We start from the raw sequence: 21,545 nt of genomic DNA on the forward strand, positions 1-21,545 counted from the left end.
ATAGTTGCATTTTAATAATCATAATCATTATCTGGACTATACAGACTCTGGATCTCTGAAAAGATCTTTGGCATTATTAAATAAATAAGAATAGACTGTTTCAAATTTTCATGTGAATATTCTCATCAATGGAAGACATTTTGATGCCCCCCCCCAGGCTATAGGCAAAACTGTGTCAAATTTGCATCACTTCATCTGTAAATATTCTCTGTGTAGAAACTTTTACTCACCATATTTTATTTCACATTATATCTATTAGATTTTATATTAATACAAGATACTTTGATAACCCCCATAGTATTTCTTTTTTGCCTCCATATTCTTGAAGCAAGCTGAACAAAAAGGGTATTTTACTTTATGCTGACTGTATTGTCAAAAACATGCATAATTAATCTGTGACAAGTGTTTTTTGACCAACGATGGCAATAAGTGACATCTACACATGCATTGCTTTTGCCACCATAGTCTCATTATAAACTGGTGGGAAACACTGGTTAAGGTTAGGATTTATGCCTTGGACCAGGGTAGTAGTCTGCTTCAGTGTCACAAAAGTAGCTATGTAGCCCAAAGAGTCTTGCAAAGTTCAAGTAGATAATATTGCAGCTGTGTTTTTGTCACCTTTTGGAAGGTAAAAACATAAATATAGACCTGGACACAAAAATATGTCACACACAGATGAGAATGTGAGAAATAACTACTAATTAGGAACATGCACACAATCACTAAGACAAACAACAGAACAGGAACATGAATAAGCAGTAAGTATTCATAAATGCTTATTATAAGATATATGATTATTGTGTGATTATTGCTGTTATACTGTTATGGGGCTTAAATGTTTTGTACATCAGTTCAAAGTATGTACGAATACAGATTTCTGGCTTCCCAAAAAGAAAGTTTCTGACTTGGTTCTCCTGACTAAACTCTAGAGAAGGGCGTTTCAACCATATCAGTTTCATCAATTATTTGGACAAATGTAAAAACGGGACGGCTTTGGTGCAGTGGTGTGAGGACTTTGAATGAAAATATATTTGTGTAAAGTCAACAAAGCACACAGAGCACATTGAGCAGTGGATTAGGATTTGTGTTTTTAAAGAGAAATAATTAAACAGGACGCAGGCTTCATCATCTTATGGAATAATCCAGTGGACTTTGGCCCAGTGTGGGATTTTGGCAGCTTAAGTTTCTATTTTTTGTTGTGTTCAGTCACTTTTACGCAATGGCTCTGCCATAGTCACAATGCTTTTCAAAGAAAAGAAAAAAGAAAAAGAAAAACAACAAAATATTTACTACATTTAAGGCATGCTTTTTTGAACTTTGTTATTGTACAATAGTGTTTTTTCCCCTAAAAATGCTATTTATCCCAAGACATTCAACGAGAGAGTCACATGAACAGTGAGTGCATGGTTTTGTTATGCTTTAAAATCAAAACATATAGAGGTGGACCACAGATACTTAACATTAGTTGATTATCACTTATACAAATGATTGGTTTTCTTGGTAATTAAATATACTTTTTTTCTTTTATTATTTACCAAATGTGTCATTCACATTAATGCTATCATCTTGAAGTTTTTTTTGTTTTGTTTTTTTCACCAGTAGATGACAGAAGCGAAACCGTTTTCCCCCTCACCTGACCTTTGTTCTGGCTCACCTGGGCTTCTCTTTTTCTGTCAGGCCAAAGCTGGCACACCATCAGACCAGAGTAAAGTAGATAGCATCTCGTTTTGTTGTTTGAGAAAACAGGGCCCGGTTGGCCAATTGAATCTTTAAATTAAGAAAATCTATGTCAATTTTTTTTCACTTTGGGGAGCTTAGTTGTTAAATAATAAACGGGGCCACAAATATGTGTCAAAATCTCCTGACGTTCAGCACCTCATGTTCCTGTTTTAATGTTTTGAATACCTAATTAGCCTCTCAAACCTTCTAAGATGTTCATGTCCTCAACTGGACTGCAGTGGTCAAGACAAGAAGTTACGGTCTATAGATAGCTTTAGTCTGAGAAAGCTGCTAGAAAACATTATTAACCCATTATGTATTGTAATCTATTCCTTTACCTAATTGCTATAATAGTCATTGGTCTAATAATGGTCTTTAGCCTCTTTAGTGGCATACAAAAATGTACGTCTTATTCTATTGTTTTTAGTGACTCATTCTGATTTTGCTAGGTACTGGAACTTGCCGCTGCTGCAGTTTCATTCATGCAAAGAACAGCTTTGAAGCGTAATGGCACCAAGCAGCGATATTCTACGTCATTTTAGTGAAAAACAATGGTCTACAAATACATTTATGGTCCATTGTTGTACATACCTCTTGCTCCCTCTACCTACTTTGAAGCTGGAAAAAAGCTATATTTTAAATTATATTGGATACTGTTGTTGTTTCCCCTCACCATTTACTCACCCAAAGTTGTATTTGAAGTGATTCATGCATGTTTGTCAATTTTTAATCGCTTATTTTCAAGACGCCATTTTGCCAGTCAACTCACGTTTTCACAGCCAACCACATACGCCCACTCCTCTGTATGTTATTTTATTTTCTTACTCTGATACCTATAGGATTTGACAGTGTCATGTAGTGATTTTGGTAAATTGAGGAAAAATCTGCTTGTTGTGATGGCGATGTCAGCTCCCTTTGGGCACTGCAGTTTTCTAACGTGGAAGTCAGCGGACACGTTTTATTAAGTCATTTTAGATGAATATTGTGTTTTTAAATGTGCAAATTGTAACGCAATTATCCGTGGGTGTCATAGACTATAACTATACAGCAGATTCAAACACAATATATTGTTCTTTAACAATGATTATAAGTTTGAGAAACTTTGTTCTGTTGCTAATTCATTTTTTCCTTGTGCCAAAAAAGACCATTTTGAGTTTCACACTGGTGCACTGCATTTAGAAAGTGAATGAACAGCTAAACTGGTATAAACTACAGGGTTAGCAGACTAGTTCTCTGTGGATTTTATATTACATAAAGAATTTGTGATTTGCTAACAGACCATTCAAATTGCTATTTCCTCTTGTACTCACTGCAGACGATATCTAAAATTTGTTAAATACTAGCATTGTTACAATACCAAAACTCAAACAATGTGGTCTTACTAGTTTTGATATAAAGACCTTTCTAATTCTACCCAGGATCTGGAATTTTTGTTGTATCAATACTTGTTCAAATTAGCAGGCCTACCTAATCTTTCAGAACCCTATTTAATATAACATTTGCTGGGTTCAAACTATAAATCACAAAACTATCTACAGTCTGTCCTGATATCTTTCCACCTATATACCCATCCTAATTGAAGTGCCTTATTAAATTACATGTCGGTGATTGACAGGTGTGAGTTTCGTGGTCCTGTGAGCACAGTTTGAAGTCAGCCATCTTGAATCTTTGTCAACCCCTCACTGGTTTGAATGGGCCATTTCCTACAACATGTCAAGGTCACATCTGCCGCGTTCTGCTCTCCTGCTGCCGTCTGTTTGGATGAATCAGCACATTGTGGGATTAAACAGGACCTTATACCTGTACAACATGTTTCTTGTGATCACAAAGATGAAACACATAGGGCTTTGATATGGTAATCGCATTGCACATTTTGAAGTATAAATTACCAATTATGTAAAGCAGTTTTAACATCAAAAACATATCGAATTATGTTATGGTCTATCAAGCTAATCTTTCACATTTTTTTCTGGGGCTGTCGTTGTAGTAGACTAAAGAATTGCTGTGTTATCACTAGGCCTGTCGCAGATTTTGAGGTGCGATATGTTCTTTAAGTAAATATAGACGAGAAACGATAATATTGAAGTCAAACCATAAAGCAGAATTATCTCACAAAAAGCATTCTTAATGTACAATATTGTTAAACAACACGAGCTGCAATGAATAAATAGTAAAATGCAACACTTGTAGTTGGCTTGTATCAATAGTGAGTCATAATTCACCCTTCTACTGCTCAGATCTCATCAAAGAATAAAAAAATAAATAAAATTCTCACTTGTGCAAGGAAAAAGAAGCCCCGAGAAAAATTGACCCCCAAAAAGTATTGTTCCATCAGTCATGTATTGATATAGTAGTAAGTCAATATAGTATTTATCGTGACAGGCCTAGTTATCACAACACATTACAACATTCTATAGGCCAATAAACTTAAATCAGATGAAACATTTGTGAATTTACCTTTTGGATACATGGCAAGTGCAATGTAATGAATCAAACCATCAGTCATCGGTGCTTTCAGAGATGAGGCAGAAGAATGTCTGTGTTCAGAGAAACCAAAAGTGAGCAGGTTTGTGTTGTGTCCAGGTGATTAAGAATTCCACGTCAAGGTGTAGAAAAGACCACTGACCTGTTGTCTGATCCAAGCTGCATACACAGACTATAAGATCATGAGAACTTGTGCAATAGGAGATTAGAATAACAAGTATAACATCATCTCATAGTCAAAATCACTCCCAAAATTAAGATTAGTCCCACTGTAAACACTTCAAAATAGACATTTTACAAAATATTTATGTCAGTGTGTCACCTAAACTCCCCCATCAACCGTATTTCAAATAGGGCTGCTAATTTGGCAGTACCTTTAGGACTCAAAGAAAAGAGTGAGGGGTGAGGAGGAGCCGCGTCTGGAGATATAAGAACAGTGTGATTGGTCTACATTTCAAACTCCACCCCTGCAGCTTTGTGTTTGTCATCAGGAATCAGGAAAGTCCTATGTAATGTCACATACTACTTGAAATTGCACTAACCACTGGAGGCAGCTCACACTCGGTTTTTGTCTGTTCTTAACCAGAGAGCTGCAAATACACCTAGTCTGCTCTAAAATTAAATGAACATGTAGAGATTAGTAGCAATATAAAAGTTGATTCAATGTTAGTTCCACTTGCACAGTATTGTAGCAATCACAAGTTCATGATACATTTAAGATTGGTTAAATTGTGATGATCTGAGTGTTATATTTTTATTACAATAGATACATTTTGCTCTATCGTAACCTTTGTTTGTTAATTGACTGATAAATCTGGATTCTACTCTAGGAACACATTAATCGATAGCTTAATAAGTGCTCTATTTCTAACAGCAATGAAAACAATGCATTTCTAAGCCTCTGTCTTTCTCTATTACCTGTTACAAATGGCCTAAAGCTTATTTCCCCAGGTCTACAGAAGAGGAACTGTTCTGTATCCACTCCGCCTCCCTGGCTCTGTGTGTGGAGGTGGATGCTTGCATTTATTTGCTGCCTGTGCCTTTGTTCGTGTCAATTACAGAAATAGGCTTCTGTAGGATGCAGCCAGCGCATGTCAATGCTGATTCTTGTACAGAGGATAATAAGCTGGTTTATTATATTAGGGAAATGTGTTGTGTGCATGTGGAATGCAGCCAATTTAAGCAATCTGAAACTTGCTGTGCTTGGACCTAGGTCAGCGTTTATGTCAAATATGTTTGTAAAACTGTTTTCATATGTAATACAGTGTGATACTAGAGTTGATGAATTTCATGTGCAAGGATATTCAAGGTAGAATTTACATGGCGGAGTTATTTGCAATACTTTCTCATGCAAACGATATTATATTATAGATGATGCACTGCCTGCCCCCAAAAAAAGGCACCACCTGGATTTAACTAAGCAAATAGGTACAAGCCTCCTGCAGTTGGTCAGGTCTAGGTTCAACAACAGTCTATGCTCATAAAATGAGGTCAGCTGACACCTGAATATACTGAATGACCAGGTTATTCCATCAATGGATTTTTTCTTCCCTGATGGCACAGGCAATGCCAGGATTCATCAGGCTCAAATTGGTCAAGAGTGGTTCAGGAGCATGAGACGTCATTTTCACACATGGATTGTCCACCACAGAGTCCAGACCTTAACCCCACTGAGAATCCAACCAAATATTAGAGTGTGTGACCTTTTTTTTCTTTCTTTTTTTTGTGGCGACTTTTGGTGGTGACTATAGATATTTTAAATCGATATGGGTCCTACTTTCTCATCATTCTGAAACCCATACAAACGTAGGTCATTGTAGTTATGTTGTCATTGTAGTTTAAGGTTGCGGTACATTTGATTGTCCTTGGAGAAAAATGCATCCTCTGAATTTGATACCACCGTTAATTTATATTACATTTTAAGAGGTAAAAAGGTGTGCTTCTGCTTCTTTTGAAAGTTCACACTTCACTGTGATTGGCTGACACCGGTCATTGACTCAGAGGAGGAGTCTGACTAATAGGAGGAGTGTTTATTACCTTAGATTTGCAGCAGAAAATCAGTAAATATGTAAAAATAATAAATATACAGTATTGTTCAACAAAAGACAATCTCGTAAAAAGGAAAAATGTTGTGACATCGTTAAAAGTTCAAAGTCCATTTTGCACAACTGTAAATTTTGGAGATTAAATTAATGTACACGATTACAATTTCTTAGATACAAATTGTGTTAACTTATGATTTTGTTTTTGTTTTTTAGGGATTCCGAGGGCCGAAAACTGTGTAAGAAAGTGAAGGTGGACCCTGGATCGAAATTTGCGGGATTCGAAATGCTGCATTACAAGTGAGTGCAATCAGTTGAGCAGCTATTACGATTAGCAATTTAAGTTTTAACATCAAGATTCTGTACAATCTGCACATTTTTAACACCACTAGAAGCATTAATGGTATGTAACTTTTCTGGTGGGTGATCTTGTCTATGGAGATGTCATTGCTGTGCTTGGTATGTTCCATAGTATAACATTAAACGTATCTATAATGTGCGGTGTAACTTGGTTCGATGGCATCTACATGGGGATAGGTTTGATAATGCTGTACTGTGGAACATTTCAGGTAAGCACCATCTTCTTTTGCAGATGGCGGACCCTCCACTTTTTAAAATGGGAAGAATTATGAACAGCTAAACAAATGCATTTGAGAACATGTTTGTCGAGGTCTAAACAAACATGAACGCCCTTCGAGACAACTGTTGTTGTGATTTTGGGCGTTACAAAAATAAATGAATTGAATTGAATTGAATAAACTACAGTGTTGGCAGGTTTTATACGTTATTGGAATAAACGCAGCCTTTGTGATTTACCAATTCCAACCGATCATACTAATTTATCTCGCAGCCGTATTCTGAACTGTAAATATTATTTTAAGTCCTGTCGTCTTTGCTAAATGGTTTTGTTACTTACTGCAAGCCAGTTTTCTTACAGGGATGATAAATTACAGATATATCTTTTTTTATAATATTTGTTTTGCATGAGTATTTCCTGGTGATGAAGCTAACTGTGGCTAACTGTGTTCCAGAGATGGGACATTTCACACAGAGTACAACAGACCGACAACTTTCAAGGTGAGAAGGACACTACACTGGTATTTAATGATGCACTAAGTAACTTTTGTGGTGAGGAGTGACACAACAAGCTTGTCTCCATGGAGCTCAACAGTCCCGCCCGCTTTGAAACCTGCCGCGGTTCCCATTAATTTTTCACATAGTCATTAAAACAAGTCATGTATGTAAGTCATGACAGAGGCTAACCAGCTGAGCTATCTTGAACTATCCATTATTTGAGCTTTACCTTGAATGTTCCACAGTATGGCATTAAACTTGCATCTATTTCACTGCAAGTGTTTAAAACATCCTTTGAAACACATGCTTTCTTACCGTGAGCCGGGTCGCTTCTCCATAGATTTGTCATGAAACTTGGTCTAGTGCCATCCTACTCTTGTCTCCATGGAAATAGACAAGTTTAATCCCATACTGTGGAACATTCCAGGTAAAGCAATAACATTTCAATGACAAGCAGATGGCTGACCCTCCACCAGAAAGGTTTCATTGTACACCTTTAATATTGCCTTAATTTCATGCATGGTTTAACACTAATGAATACAATAAAGACAGCACGGAGCTCATTTTTTTTATAGTTTTTGAGAGTACACGAGCTGCATGATTTTAATAAAGGTGTACATATTTTTGGCACTTTAAGTTCCACCTCCACTGAATTTTTGTTTTAAGATGCAACAATCATTTTGTATTGATTTGCAAATGTAATCACTGTCTGTTGCATAAGAAGTGCCAGCTAATAAGAATTTTGTCACTTTTGATTTTTATGCTGAATATATTCAAAGAAAACAAGCACTTACTCAACAGAAATGCAATTTTAATGATTTGAACCATTACAGAATATTAAAGGGTCCATATTACGCCTTTTTCCAGTCTATGTCATAATGTTTCCTCATCACAAACATACCTGGAGTTGTGTTTTGTTTCATTCACATGTTTATCCCACCATATTTAGGCTCTGTTCCACCTTGTGATGTCATGAGGTAATACAGGAAGTGTTCCACTGTATTTTTAAACTCCATAAACCTTCACTAGAATCATTTGGATAATTTCAGCCCTGGAATTGCCAATCTCTAGCTGTTTAATGCTTGCTGTTAACTTAAAAACTACAGCTTCATGACATCACAAGGTGGAACAGAGCATTTTGAAGTAGACTAATAATAAACGTTTACTCAAACACGTGTGAATGAAACAAAATGCACTTCCAGGTCTGTTTTTGCGGAGGTAACAGCATCCTAACATGGCTTAAGCTCACAAGAGTCAAATTTGTGTAATATACCAGTAGCACCTTTTAAAGATTAGGTGATACATGATACAAAATTAGAACATAAATATGGCTGTTAAAGCTACTGTCTGTAATTAGAATGGCCGACCCACCCCTGTTGAATACTCACATATCACCAGTAGATGATATCTTCATTACTGCTGTCTGATAGTGTGGCAGCTTTGGCCTGACAGAAAAAAAACAGAGGGCACAGGTGAAACTGAAGAAAGTCCAGGTGAGAGGAGGAGGGAGGAGGGAGCAAGTTTCACGTCTGACATCTACTGCTGAAAAGAATGTAAATGAATTGCAGATGGCAGTTTTAACTTGTCAAAATCACTAGACGTTTTCAGTTTAAACTGCAATTACAATGAACATGTTTTTGTGGTTTTCTACTGAAATCAACTGTCTGACCTAGTTGTAGATTACTTTTCGCCAGATGCCAATTGCCAACTAGTCAACTAAAGTGTTAGTAGCAGCTTTAACATACTATACAATGAAAAGCAGTGGCATCATTTCACAACTTAGAAATATTCCTTTAAACCAAGTTACTTAACATTTGTGTGAGATCTCAAACTTGCAGCTCTGTGCCAAGTTGTGTAGTGTCATCATTAAATGTATTATCATTCTTTCAGGCTGTAATAAGACGACATAGAGTTGATTTATCAGTCAGATCCTCTCTCCTTTGGGACTCTTAGCTCATTTTTATTTGACAGCTGCGATTTTACGATTCTGTTTGTTATTTTTGCCCGTAAGTCTTTCCTCGCTATGATGGCACCACTTCAAATGGCACTAAACTCAAGCGAGAATTTTCTAAGCATCTTGATAACACTGCTATGATCATAACTATTCATTTCTTCTGCACTGGCGCGGTGATGTACGCCTGACTTAAATCTATCCCGCTGTTTTTCTTAGCTAGCATATGGTTCATTATATTTACAGTGTGGACACTTAGAAAATACTTGAAGCTTTGGAGATGCTTTGACACCTCATGAAGGAGTGTACAAGCTGCTGGTTTTTGCTGCTCCATCTGGCAACCCTGCAGTGCTCCGAACTAAAATTAGGATGAAAAATGCCGCCATGCCCAAACAAAATCAGCAGTATGGCGTCTATTCGTTTAAAAATGTATTTTACAAATTTCGCTAGTCACCTACTGAAGTTAGATGTTGCACTAGTCAAAAATATCCGATATTTGACGTTCTCATAAATATTTCTAAATATACATGAATATTTAAAAATCACCAGCAAGTCACACAAATACTGAATTTCATAAAGTTTTGATTTCGTTTGTCCTTTTTCTGTAGATTCTGTTAACATGCAACTGCCTGTTTAGCTTCATTGCGCTTCTATTTCTAAAAGCTAACAAAGTTGATGGTGTTGGGTTGTTTTATATTTGTTTTTTATTTAACTGTTTGCTCCTTGGTGCTTCTTTCTTTTTAGTCGATGGTGGCGTTTCTCAAAGACCCTTCAGGTCCTCCACTGTGGGAGGAAAACCCTGAAGCAAAAGACGTCGTTCACATCGAGACAGAGAAAGTAAGTAGAAATATGTGTGTAATATGTATGTAATGTAATATATGTATGTAATGTGTGTATTTGGCTTTCACGTTTGTCAGATTGTGGCAATAAAAGGTTCACACAGTCTACCCGAACATCAAAAAACAGGTTCAAGAAAAACACTGTCAACTAGTTGTACTAAACCTGCATACAATAACAAAGTTACCTGAATGAGAATGACTTTTACTTACTGTACAATAGGGCCATAGTATTTTAGTGGACAGTCGATGGACGGCCAAATCTTTCATTAGACTATAGACTATTTTTTTGTTTTTTTAATAAGCCTTTACATGGACAACAGCAGAAAGGACAAAGCATGTGCGAGTTATCTGGATTTTAAGCTTTTCTTTGATGAAGATGCAGTTTCAGTGGTGAAAGAAGTACTCAGTTTTGTTCAGTTAAAGTACAGATACAGAGGCGAAAAGTTACTCAAGTAGTCACATGAAAAAATGTGAAAAAGTGTGTCATACAAATCTTAAATGTTAAACAGATTTTGGTTAACAGTTGCAATACAAATCTTTTTTATTTTTCTTATGCATTTTGTGTATTTATTATTGTTTGTTCAAAGCTTGAATTTGAAAACTTTAGTCGGGATATTTCCACGGACATGGTCAAAATAACTCCTCAAATCATATGAAAACTATTTTTTACTTTTCTGTCCAGTTAGAAAATGTAGAGTAGAAAGTATAAATACCTGATCTTAAATGTGGTGAAGTAAAAGTAAAAAGTATCCACCGTAAAAATGTACTTAAAGCATAGATACCTAAAAATTCTACTTAACTACAGTACTTTTCTACTTGTTCTTCGTTACCTTCCACCACTGTGTAGTTTACTAGCACATCACTGTATACAGAGTTGTTTTTGCACATGATCCTAATAATACCACAATTGACTGACACATAGGGCATGTCTTTATTCGACCAAGAATTTCTTTAGCCGACTACAGCCCTATAATACAATAACTTCATACATACTTACATAATCAAAAGAGCTGATCAGGTTGACTCATACATAGTTTAAAACCATGTGAATTTACCAGTAGCATGGCTCCTGGTGCTGTCTATTTGAGCTGTTTGATCAGTAACAAAAGCTGACATAGCTGGACCTCTACCTCCACTAGACCTCATCACAGTAAACATGAAAGCTACGTATCCGAGCGCTCCCTTCAAAGACATGCACAGAGCAGGTGAGGGGCCATGCTAACCTCTGCACGATCTCCTCTCCTGTCAAAATGCAGCATTCAAATTGACAACAAGACTTTCTTTGTATACAATAAAATCTTTTGAAATAATGCTGTTTAGTGAGTAAGGATTGTACGCAAGAAATGTCTAACTGCAATTATAAGGATGAGTATTTTGAGTTGATTTGTGATATATTTTAAAAGTGCACTATGTAACTTTTTGGGTGGAGGATCTGCCACCTGCTTATCTTCGTCATGTTATTTGTCAGTTCATATTTTTGTATTTTGTCAATTCTCCTGGACACGTTTAAAATTTGAACTTTGAACAAAAATCCTAAAACATAAATGTCAAATCTAATCTAAAATCGCTATTAGATATTTCTCCCAAGTCGTTCAACTTTAAACGGTACAGTATGTTAGTCAACTTGTCCACCTCCATGAACAGAGCCAGATGATACCATCAGGGCAAGCTACAGGTCAGATCTGTGGAGAGACCATTTCAAAGAAGATTAAGCTGTTGAACTGCTAACTAAAACCAGACTCACATGCATTCAGATCACATTTGTAGAGGTTGAAACTACAGCGTTATCAGGTTTTATACAGAACAAGACTAAGATGCAGGACATTTTGTTGTTTGCAAAGGACTTTATATAACCTAAATTAAATGATAGGAGCTATTAAAGTTTTGACTCTTCTCTCTTCTCATCTAACATACACATACAGCCCATAGCATGTTTAAAATAACAACAGTTTTGCTGAGTGTGTAACTTCACAAAGGTAAAGCAGGTTTAGGAGCTCATGTAGCTTCTGACAAGGGGAGACTGGTGGTTTGCTTTGCTGATGTAAAGAAAACTTCATTCCACTCCCTTTCAAGCAAAGACACTTTAGTCTAAAAACATTTTGTATATGTGATACATTCAAAGTGTATTCATGCATCTGTCCTTTCTTGGACTAGTATGAAATTGTCCTAGATCAATGCTCGAGGTAAACAAATCATCATCATCATCATCATCTCCAAGCACCAGACAGTAAAATGTAAAATGCTGAAAATGGGTTAGTCCTGGTTTAGTACTGGTTTAGTCCTGGTTTAGTCCTGGTTTAGTCCTAGTTTAAAGAGGGTTTAGTCCTGGGTTAGTCCTGGTCTACTCCTGTGTTAAACCTGGTTTAGTCCTAGTTTAAACAGGGTTTACTCCTGGCTTAGTCCTGGGTTAGTCCTGGGTTAGACCTGGCTTAGCCCTGGGTTAAACCTGGTTTAGATCTGGGTTAGCTCTGGGTTACACCTGGTTTAGTTCTGGGTTAGCCCTGGGTTAGTCCTGGTTTAGACCTGGTTTAGACCTGGTTTAGACCTGGTTTAGAACTGGTTTAGACCTGGTTTAGACCTGGTTTAGACCTGGTTTAGACCTGGTTTAGACCTGGTTTAGATCTGGGTTAGATCTGGGTTAGATCTGGGTTAGACCTGGGTTAGACCTGGGTTAGACCTGGGTTAGAACAGGGTTAGACCTGGGTTAGAACAGGGTTAGAACAGGGTTAGAACAGGGTTAGAACAGGGTTAGAACTTGGTTAGCCCTGGGTTAGACCTGGGTTAGACCTGGGTTAGACCTGCGTTAGACCTGGGTTAGACCTGGTTTAGACCTGGGTTACACCTGATTTAGACCTGGGTTAGACCTTGTTTAGCTCTGGGTTAGACCTGGTTTAGATCTGGGTTAGACCTCTTGTTCAGTCCTTGGTTAGTCCTGTTTTTTTTGCATCTCTCAAGGGTTGTTCCCGGCAGTGGTCAGTACCCATCTGCGGCCCTTTAGACCTGGTTTGGTCCTGGGTTAGACCTGGGTTAGACCTGGGTTAGACCTGGTTTGGTCCTGGGTTAGATTTGGGTTAGACCTGGGTTAGACCTGGGTTAGATTTGGGTTAGACCTCTTGTTCAGTCTTTGGTTAGTCCTGTTTTGTTTTTGTTTTTTGCATCTCTCAAGGGTTGTTCCCAGCGGTGGTCAGTGTCTGCGGCCCTTTAGACCTGGTTTGGTCCTGGGTTAGACCTGGTTTAGACCTGGCTTTATTTCGTATTGCATATTTTACAATGATAACGTTATAACCAATTGCTATGTTTGTGCTTTTAGTGCTCTTACTATAATTTTCTGTGTAATGTTTTCCCTTCTTTCATCTTTGTTCCATTTCAGGATTTCAGAAAGTTATTGAAGAAAGAAGATAGACCAATTCTCATGATGTTCTATGCTCCATGTAAGTACTTCACTCCTCCAAAGAGACTAAAAGCAGCTGTATTGTTTTCCAGAAATATGTTACTGCAGACGTTTACTTCAAAGGCCTTCAGTTCTGATCAATACAGACTTGGCCCAATGTGTTTCAGTGAATCAATACGAATTCAGATTTTTATGTCAGTACCTTGAACATAACACTGTGTTATGTGATTAAAAACAGGCTCACCGCTAATGGCAACGCTTATTATTTATTTATACACGCTTCAATATTTTGTGAGGCAGGATCAATATTTCTTTGAGATATTCCACTTGTATCAACAGAATTTTTGAAACGGGGTGTTACCGCATGATAAAATACAGCATTGCCAATGGCTGATTCCCACAGTTAAGACATCATTCGAAAGCTTGGTAAACCCAGACTGTGTAGAATTTGTATCTTCACTTCTCCTTTTTTCACTTTTGTTTTCACATGCAAATTTTTATTTTGATAATCGTTACCCTGGACTCAGACTACACGCCGTGCAGCTCTTGTCCAGTGGCTCAAGTATTCTGTGTAATTTAAAGCTTGAGGGGGGGCTCAGACCGCATGGCGTGCAGGCCAGTGGTGCTGGTGGAGATGCTGCGACGCTCCAGATTAAGTCCGTTGGGAGTCTGTTTTTGCGGGATACTGCAGCCTATTCCCTTAATAAACAAATAGTTATCTTGTGAACACCTGATCTTGTGTGTGCAACTAAACCGGCCCAACACAGGGATCACAGCTGTGTCATTATCTGAACTGTACAGACTTATAATAACACTGACAGTGACACATTATTAAATCAGAATGCAAAAATAAAAATTCAGTAATACAAATATTCTGTGTTTAGAAGCCTTCAGTTGCCATATTTTAACCTTTTATTTAAAAAGTCTTAATGTGCAATGGAAGTAATTGTTCTTTATACACTTTTCTCAGACAGGCATTAACATTTTCTCTCATTTCTCTCTTGTTTAATTAATTAATAGTGACTTACGCGTATTTCACAGATCCTCTGACCTCACCTCTTCATCCTGGTGCCGCTCCGTTGTAGTGTTTCTCGAACATTTATGTACATTTGACTGAACGCATTCTGTGCTGTGCGGGAGACGCGGCATGGAGGAGATTGACTGATGGTGGTAGAATTGCACCGGAAAAGTCCGCAAAAACGGCGAGACTGCGAAGGGTGAACCGCGATATACCGAGGGACCAATGTATGTTTTTAGCTTATCGAGGCAAAAATGGACTATGGGGGGCAACCATATCCTCCTCTATTAAAGGGAAGCATTGTGTAATAATAAAATCATGTTGTTGTTTAGCACGCAGCCTTACACAACCTTTGGTACAGATTATCTAACCAATCTCAAGTACCAATCTAAAGCACCCACTCCATCCAGCCAATGATGCAGACTAATTAACTCCACAATGTCATTTACTCATATTGCTGACGAGGCTGTGTAGTCAATGACCTTTTCAGTGATGTACGATTTCAGCCCAAACAAACCCCATGAAGTAATGTATGGGAAAGATTTAAATGTCTCGTGTACGTTTTAATCAATATCCATTTCTCTTTGGTGTCTTGGTGCTGTCAGCTGTTTTCTATATCATCTTTCTGACAGGGGATAGTACACTTTCAGAGGCCATATTGATAAAGTGTGTCCGGATGCTTGACAGGAAATCCATAGATGGTCGTATACAGCTTGAGAGATGTTCTGGTGTCTAGGGCGGTCATAATAGGGAATTCAAAACGCTGCATTACCTCATACACGAGGTACATTTACATGGCCAGTAAAAATCAGATAACTAGAATAATCAGAACATAACCTGCACAGGTGTGAACTGTCATGAAGAAATAAATCAGATCACATCGAAATATACTGACAATGAGATTTGGTATCCATTGTAAACCTAGCCAGTTTTTCATTAACATTTTATTTATGTATCTTTATTTATACAAGGAAAGCCTAATGAGCATACTCTTTTTCATGGACGCTCTGTTCAAATACATAAAACAAAACAAAACAAATAAGTACATAAGTCCATTTAATATATTAAAACTGGTGCAAGTGAGAGTATAAATGTTGACACAAATGCAGTTTAATAATCTGGTGACCAAGTATCCAATTTTGCTTGCCCTTGAAATATATTACATATTTTAGAAGCACAACAGCTAAAAACCCCTTTTTCCCATCTCAGTTCTGGTGCTGCTAGTCCTTTAATCATGTGATCGTATTAAATTCTTTTGTATCGATGATTAACAAGCAGGGGAAATATTCAGGCAGTCTATGAAGTAGTCCCTTATAAATGGATTTTATACCGTGTTTTTCTCGATGGCCAACCTACTTAATGTTTCAATAAAAAGCTGACTGAATACGTAAATGCAAGGTCAATGAGTTTAATGCCATACTGCAGAACATTCAAGGCAAAACTATCCCCACTCTCATGAAGACAAGCAGGTGACAGACACTCAGGCACCTTTTAAGTACCAATCTGTCATTAAGTTTTAACTGCCAACTTTGACATCTTTTAAACCATAAAAAGGTAAACGTATTGAAGCATAGTCATAGCTTACATGTTGGTGTAGCATCTCGGTGCTACAAACTAACAAAATACTGAGAACGTTTATATATTGGACTTGGAAGTGATAATTTTGATGGGCTTAGATGAGGATTTTTAGTAATGAGTAACTGATCTGTTTGGAAGACAAAGTATATTGAAATTAACTATGACTACTATGCTCACATGGGACGGTTGGCTCTTTGGTCCAGTTGGAGGAGGTGGGCCAAGGTGCAGCGTGGTGCACAGAGAGGATGGAGGATAAAAGGAAAAAGTGAATTTACTGAGCTCTAAAACTCACGCCAAATCTACACTTCGCCTTCAATAACGACTGTGGGCAGACAGAAGTATTGAAGCCTCGTCTCCTGTTTAACCCTCGCTGCTCCACGCTGTTGTTTAATCCATAAACTGACAGAGTAGGGTATCACATCAAGACTCTGATCTGACTCACTGTTTAATAGATATGTCATACCACTGGACTTATTTTCTCCTCTGAAGGGACGGCGCTGCTGCTTGGTACAGAAAGTAGCACTGAGTCTTGATCACAAAGAATACTGTCCATCTTTGACCTTTGTTGAATATGCGCACACTGATATGGAGGGAGTTTTTAATTGAACAGTAACAAAGTAGATATTGAGACAGTTGATGTGTCCTATAGAAAATGTGTATTAATGTGTTGATGTTTTGTGTTGTGGTATTTGCAGGGTGCGGAGTGTGCAAAAGGATGCAGCCCATTTTTCAGCAGGCAGCCACAGAGACCAAAGGACGATATGTAAGTCTGCACTGTCAGCCTCAAACTGTTTAACCTTGTCCTGATCCTCCGATTTCTCCTCTTCTGATGTAAACACAACACTGTAATCTCACTACAATCAGCACCAAGCATATTGTCCCTATTAAAAACTATTGGTTGTTTTGGTAGAATGTGCTCCTCTGTTAGGGGGCAGAAGCCAGTATTCCTGTATTGAGTCCTGTAATGTTTTGTATTTGTAGTATAGATGGGTATAAGCAGCCCTTGAAGTTAAAATATGTTTGCTACGTGCTGTCTGCATTTAATTAACTGTTTTATCGCCCTATAATGAAAAAGTATGTGTTAACATTAGGCGTGTCACGGTAACTCATTTTGAAGTGCGATATATTGTTGAAGTAAATCGGTGAAGTAAATATAGACAATATACAATAAACCAATATAGACAATAAACAATAAACCAAACCAAAGTATAAAACAGGATTATCCCTCAAAAACTATTCTAAATTTGCAAAATTGTTAAAAAACTGAAATAATTAAATGGAAGAATGCAACACTTAGGTTGTTTGTGCCTATAATGAGTCATGGGAGTTCATAATTCAACCTTTTATAGCTAAAATCTCTTTGTAGAACAGAAAAATAATCAAAAATTTCCAAAAGGAAAAAAATACCCATGATAAATATTGACCCCCAAAAAGTATTGTTCAATCTAACACAGGGGTGTCCCCAAACTCTTTTCACCGAGGACCATATCTTGAAAAATATTCGACACAGAGGGCCAGTGGTCAATACAGTGGATAATTCAGATGGTACATTTAACATACTTTATATAAGCCTTGAAATATTATTATTAGGTCTGTATGACAATGCAATGTGATGTTATTTGGGTTATATTGGTAGGATTACTCAAATTTGCCATAAAAAAAAGTACTGATTATGTATCAATTAGGCCAGTTCAACTGAAGCCCTGAGGGCCAATAAAAATTGGTCTGAGGACCGCATTTGGCCCCCGGGCCATAGTTTGGACACACCTGATCTAACATTCTAACATGTACTGAACAACAAGCCGGTGTAGTATTCGTCGTGACAGGCCTAGTTAATATGCTAGTTGTTATTAGTTCTACATTCACAACTAAACTTTGCACTGGTCTCTGAGGGTTATGAAAACCGCTGACAAACTTACTTATAAATTGCAGTGAATAATTAGGATGCTCAGAATGCATAAGGCAAGAGAGGAATAACTTTGGATCACTGCAAACTGCTTTAAGTGTTTTCACATTTTAAGACTAAAAAATACAAAATTTAAACATAAAAACGGTAACTGTTTCAAGAGTCTATATTACGCTATTTTCTGATCTATGTTATAATGATGTTTCCTTATCAAAAACCTACCTGGAGTTTGGAGATGTAGAAGACTTATAATAATTACTCAAACATATGTGAATGAAAAAAGACACAACTACAGGTATATTTTTGATGAGGTAACAACATTATAACATGGGTTAAAGCTCACAAGTATCCATTTTGTGTAATACCTTGACCTTTTAATAAAATTGTTAGGGTAATAACAAATTACTAAGCCTGAAACATTCTTTAAAAAAATCATATTGTTCATTATGATTTGTTCATGCTTCATTCGTGTAGTTATTATAAAGTATTGCCATAATTTGCAAATGTTGAATCTGTTTTTGTTAGCCAGTAGGTCAATTCAACTCACTCTCACATTTAACTCTCATTCGACTCATTCAGTTCAGCTAGTAATATTCCTGACTGTACTCCAGGCCTTTAGAGTGCAATTATCTTTTCTGTAACCTTGCTATTTTAATTAGTGTTGAAAATATGACTTATAAAATCATGTGTATATTTTAGTTTGACCAATTTTGTGGAGGGAAAAATATGTTGTGGTTCTTGGCATAACTTTATTATGGGCCGTGACGGTGAATGATGCAATAATGTAATAAAACTACCTCTAAAATTTGAGTGCCTGCCCACATAGACGTAAAATGAAAACATCATTGCTAATATTCAATTAAAATATGCACCTTTAGTTTACACTATTAAGCAGCCATGGGTAAAGAGCGCTGATGTTTACTCTCTTAAAATGTGAAAAACAGTACTAATTTATATTAAGTTTTGCTGCCACGATAATGCTAAAAACAACCAGCATGAAAACCACTTTTTGATTCTCAGACAGTAAAATGCCTGTATATAATAAGATGCAAACAGTACACAGTGGAGTTATTTCGACCTGAAGAGCTGCTTATATAATACATATGCACTGTGAAAGAAAAAAAAGGGGGTAGAGTCTCTTTAAAGGGGCACTGACTTTTGGTGGTCTGCCCCCTGCTTGTCTCCATGGATATATTAATGCTTTACCTGGAGTGTTCCACAGTATGGCATAAAATTCTTCTATCTTGCATTTTTTTTCAATTAAGCCCCAGTTTTATATGGAACATTGTGGATGACTCAAAGTAAACCAGAAAATCCACAAATGTTGTAACGTACGAGTATTTCATTCAAAAACAGTGAATCTCCCATAATGTTGTATAGGCGCCTTCCGTCCATCTGTAATCATAACCTCACGTTCAAAAAATGTCTTGAACCACACCTGTCATTCTCAGCACCTACTCGCATTCAAAACAACCTATGTCCTCCTTTTGTATCCTTTATGTAAAATCTGATAAACAAAAGTTCGCTACACAGTGAAAACTACAGATCTACAAAGTGCAGGTTTTGTATGGGCTCTCGGTGGGGGCTCGTTTTGATTTCTGACACAAATATTTCCCCATTGTTGTGGTTTTAAACAATGTGCCGTGCATCCTGTTCTCTATACTCTCATCTAATAACACATTCGTGCCCTTTAAATTCATATCTTTCTCTGCTGAAGTTTATACACAACTTTATATTTGTATGTTTTTTTGGCATTGGCTCACAGCTAAAGCCCTTTATACAAACTTGCTAATCTACCCCCGGCAGTTTGTTTGTTAATGATTTTGATGCACCGTTCGTTTGTATGGGCGTGTAATTAGCGCTGCTCTAGATGTGTATCTTTAAAATGCCAGCACCTGTGACCATAATTAAAAGCTTATGTCTTGTCTTTGCGATTGAAGTTTACAACCTCCCTATAGATTCTCCATCAGTTCTGCCTCTCTGCTCATCCAACCAACTTTGAAACGTTATTTGTATTGTGCAAATGCCTGGGGCAGGTTTATCAGTGTACATGTGAAGTTAACAAAGATATTCCAACTTGAAGGGTGTAGATCTCTGCTAAGGCAATGGTCTCATCTCACAGTGGTGATAATATATTGTCAAGACACGGACTCATATTTAGATTGTTTTTGTCTGTCTGTATTGAATGTTTTACACATCAATTCAAGTAAACATGGATGATTTTAAACACATAACTTAAAATGAATTGTTTATTTTGTTTTTACGATTGGGGAGAGACCTTACAAAAAAAAAAACATAAATACAACTTTCTGTATCTCAAATAACCTGTTTAGGTTTATGCAATGAATTGGGTTTGCACAGGCATAATGGTAACAAGAATTAATTTAAAATGAATTATACAGTTTTTTACAGCAATAAAAATATAAATACATAACACTTTTGGCCACTAAACTATGGTGTTGGTAGCTTTTGTTCAAAAGCTGATATTATGTTATGGTTTTGGTTGTTGTTGTTGTAGTTGTTGTGATGGTGGTTGTTTTGGTTGTTGTGGTGGTTATTGTGGTTTTGGTCGTTGTTGTGGTGGTTGTTGTGGTGGTTGTTGTTGTGTTGGTTGTTGTTGTGATAGTTGTTGTTGCGGTGGTTGTCACAGTGGTAGTTGTAGTTACTGCAGTGGTTGTTGCGGTGGTGCTGGTTGTGGCTATTGCGGTGGTTGTTGTGGTAGTGGCGGTAGTGGTAGAAGTGGAAGTAGCAGCAGCAAAAAACTTTAAATTATCCTTGTCTTTAAAGTGTTTCCTGTTGAACAAATCACCGAACTAGAATGTAAGGAAATGGCTTTGTGCAATTAGATGTGAGCATTGTGACTGCCTAAGGTGAAATTATGGTTGTGTATATATAGGAGGAAATTTATAAGGGTAATGAAAGCGTGTGATAATAATCAAGTTTTACAAGTTTGGCTTAACAGTTGGTTCAAGTCATTAATGCAGACATTATTAAGATGTTAGGGTGCAGCTGAGGTGGAGAGATGACAGCTCTGTTTACGCTTCATTGAACTATAAGGTGAAGTGGAATTTGTTGAGTCCATGAATAAAGTTCTCCGTTTTGAATTATTGAAGATAATAAAAGATTTAAAGGTGCACTATGTAATGTCTGTTCATGGAGTTCAGGCAAATGATTTCTGCCTGATATGAAGGACTTTGAGGACTTTTTCTCATCCACAAGTTATAAAATTGTAATTGAATTGATTAAATGCTATGGTGATTAAGGACCATTGTTTAAAACCCATTGATTGCTTTGGCTGGTATGTCCCACAGCATGACATTAAAATTATCTCTATGGAAACAAGCAGGCCACACCTCCATGGCGAGTTAAAGGTCAGATCTTTAGAGAGACAGCCCTATTTTAACAATTAAAATGTGTAATTGAATAAATGCAAGATGAATACAATTAATGCCAGTGTGGAACATACCATGCAAAGCAACAACTGTAGAAATGTTCCATATTGCACCTTTTAGCCTTCATATCATTTATACAGTGGATTCAAAA

The 21,545-nt window shown here is 37.0% G+C and overlaps 1 protein-coding gene across 1 annotated transcript in view; it reads left to right on the top strand.

Moving 5' to 3' along the window:
• Nucleotides 1-21,545, top strand: part of pdia5 (protein disulfide isomerase family A, member 5) — a 107,309-nt gene that overhangs the window by 24,972 nt on the left and 60,792 nt on the right. The window contains exons 4-8 of the mRNA XM_033987559.2: nucleotides 6,462-6,545; nucleotides 7,277-7,322; nucleotides 10,015-10,107; nucleotides 13,480-13,540; nucleotides 16,792-16,859. Of these exons, the coding sequence (XP_033843450.1) occupies nucleotides 6,462-6,545; nucleotides 7,277-7,322; nucleotides 10,015-10,107; nucleotides 13,480-13,540; nucleotides 16,792-16,859 (352 nt within the window). The remainder of the gene's footprint in view (nucleotides 1-6,461; nucleotides 6,546-7,276; nucleotides 7,323-10,014; nucleotides 10,108-13,479; nucleotides 13,541-16,791; nucleotides 16,860-21,545) is intronic.

This window comes from Periophthalmus magnuspinnatus, chromosome 21 (genome assembly GCF_009829125.3).
Source record: "Periophthalmus magnuspinnatus isolate fPerMag1 chromosome 21, fPerMag1.2.pri, whole genome shotgun sequence".
In the NCBI taxonomy this organism is placed as follows: Eukaryota; Metazoa; Chordata; class Actinopteri; order Gobiiformes; family Gobiidae; genus Periophthalmus; species Periophthalmus magnuspinnatus.